General features: G+C 37.6%; 1 protein-coding gene across 2 annotated transcripts in view; it reads left to right on the top strand.

Annotated features, from left to right (window-relative positions):
- Positions 1-776, top strand: part of LOC119358665 (PH, RCC1 and FYVE domains-containing protein 1-like) — a 7,342-nt gene extending 6,566 nt beyond the window's left edge. For both annotated transcript variants that reach the window (XM_037625122.1, XM_037625125.1), the window contains one exon: positions 203-776. In XM_037625122.1, the coding sequence (XP_037481019.1) occupies positions 203-332 (130 nt within the window). In that variant the 3' untranslated portion in view covers positions 333-776. The remainder of the gene's footprint in view (positions 1-202) is intronic.
- Positions 777-1,360: the final 584 nt, after the last annotated feature.

Genomic DNA, 1,360 nt, shown 5'->3' with positions numbered 1-1,360 from the left:
TAACAATATCAGTAAATGAGAACTTCAGTTATCTTGTTCAGCAGGCCAATTATTACTTTTGCTTCAGTGCGTAGCTGTGAGTTGTGTTATACATTCTGCACTATGCTTCTGCTACACTGACTGACATGCCCACTTTTCCTTGCAAAATCATGCTATTTACATTTGGCATCTTGTGCATCTCTGAAATATTTCTTGTTTGCAGCCGAAGGCGCTTTGGGGAGCATCAGGCTGAAAATTGGTGGAACGAGAACCGCGAGAAAGTGTACGAGAAATACAACGTGAGGAGCTCCGAACGGGTATCGTCAGCAGCCTCAACCCGGTCGGCCTATTAGCTTACCTGTGGATGACCTGTTGCATGCCGGCACCTGTTTCTTCACACAGAAACTGCAAGATAGACCAACAACAGCAAATTATCAACAAAACTGTGGCCATACATACCGGGCTTGAGAGCGCCATATGCGATCGCCACTGCAATTTTTATCGTCTTTTCATACTGTAATATGGATAGGAAGATAAGTCAAGTTTTTGGTTGGTGTTGAATCGCCTGAGGCTGTAGCATGGGCCCTGTCCCAGTGTAATGTACATACATGGACATGATCAAACAGGGCATGGTACCTTTACCATGTTATAGATCACACTAGCCATTGTAGCTAGGTGAAGTTTTCATTTTTCCTTCCAGTTTTTTTTATCCTTTTCCTCAGTATGATTAATTTTTACAAAAGAACTTGTGTCCTGCAATTGTACTTGGATATATATCTTCCACAAATTAGGCCTCATTTGAATGGTTGCAAGTGGCCACACTAATTATAAAGTCATTCTAGACAGCCTCTTAAGGTGCTACACACAATCAGTTGCCAAGATAGTCTCTCAATGTTACCTTTAGCCTTCCATATGATTAGAGGTGGTAATAGAAATGAGAACATACATTCTGCCCTTAGGCTATAGCAAGTCCGGTATTTGTAAATAAATAAGACATCTTATTTATATTTCAAACATTATAAAAATTGAGGTTAAATATAGTATATTTTTTTGAGTTGGTTAAATATAGTATCTATGTGCTCTACATGCCATGGATAAATAGTTTGACTCGCAAGCTTAAAAAACGAGAACTTTATAGATCTATAGCAGAAACTAGTAGACTATTTTTCTTGCAAAATAAAATAAAATACTAGACTATTTTAGATCCACATATCTCTATCTTTTTAGCACACAAATGATGAAATGAATAGATTCTTTTATTGAAGTTTACAAACAGACGGTTCACAACTATGTGTACATGAAGAATATCTTTTAGGAACTTTTAAAGCTTAGAGATGTTGTTTTCAAAAACCAATGGAGCCTGGGATCTATTAGCTTTTTC

This window comes from Triticum dicoccoides, chromosome 1A (assembly GCF_002162155.2).
Source record: "Triticum dicoccoides isolate Atlit2015 ecotype Zavitan chromosome 1A, WEW_v2.0, whole genome shotgun sequence".
Lineage (NCBI taxonomy): Eukaryota > Viridiplantae > Streptophyta > Magnoliopsida > Poales > Poaceae > Triticum > Triticum dicoccoides.
This window is presented reverse-complemented; position numbering and strand designations above follow the sequence as displayed.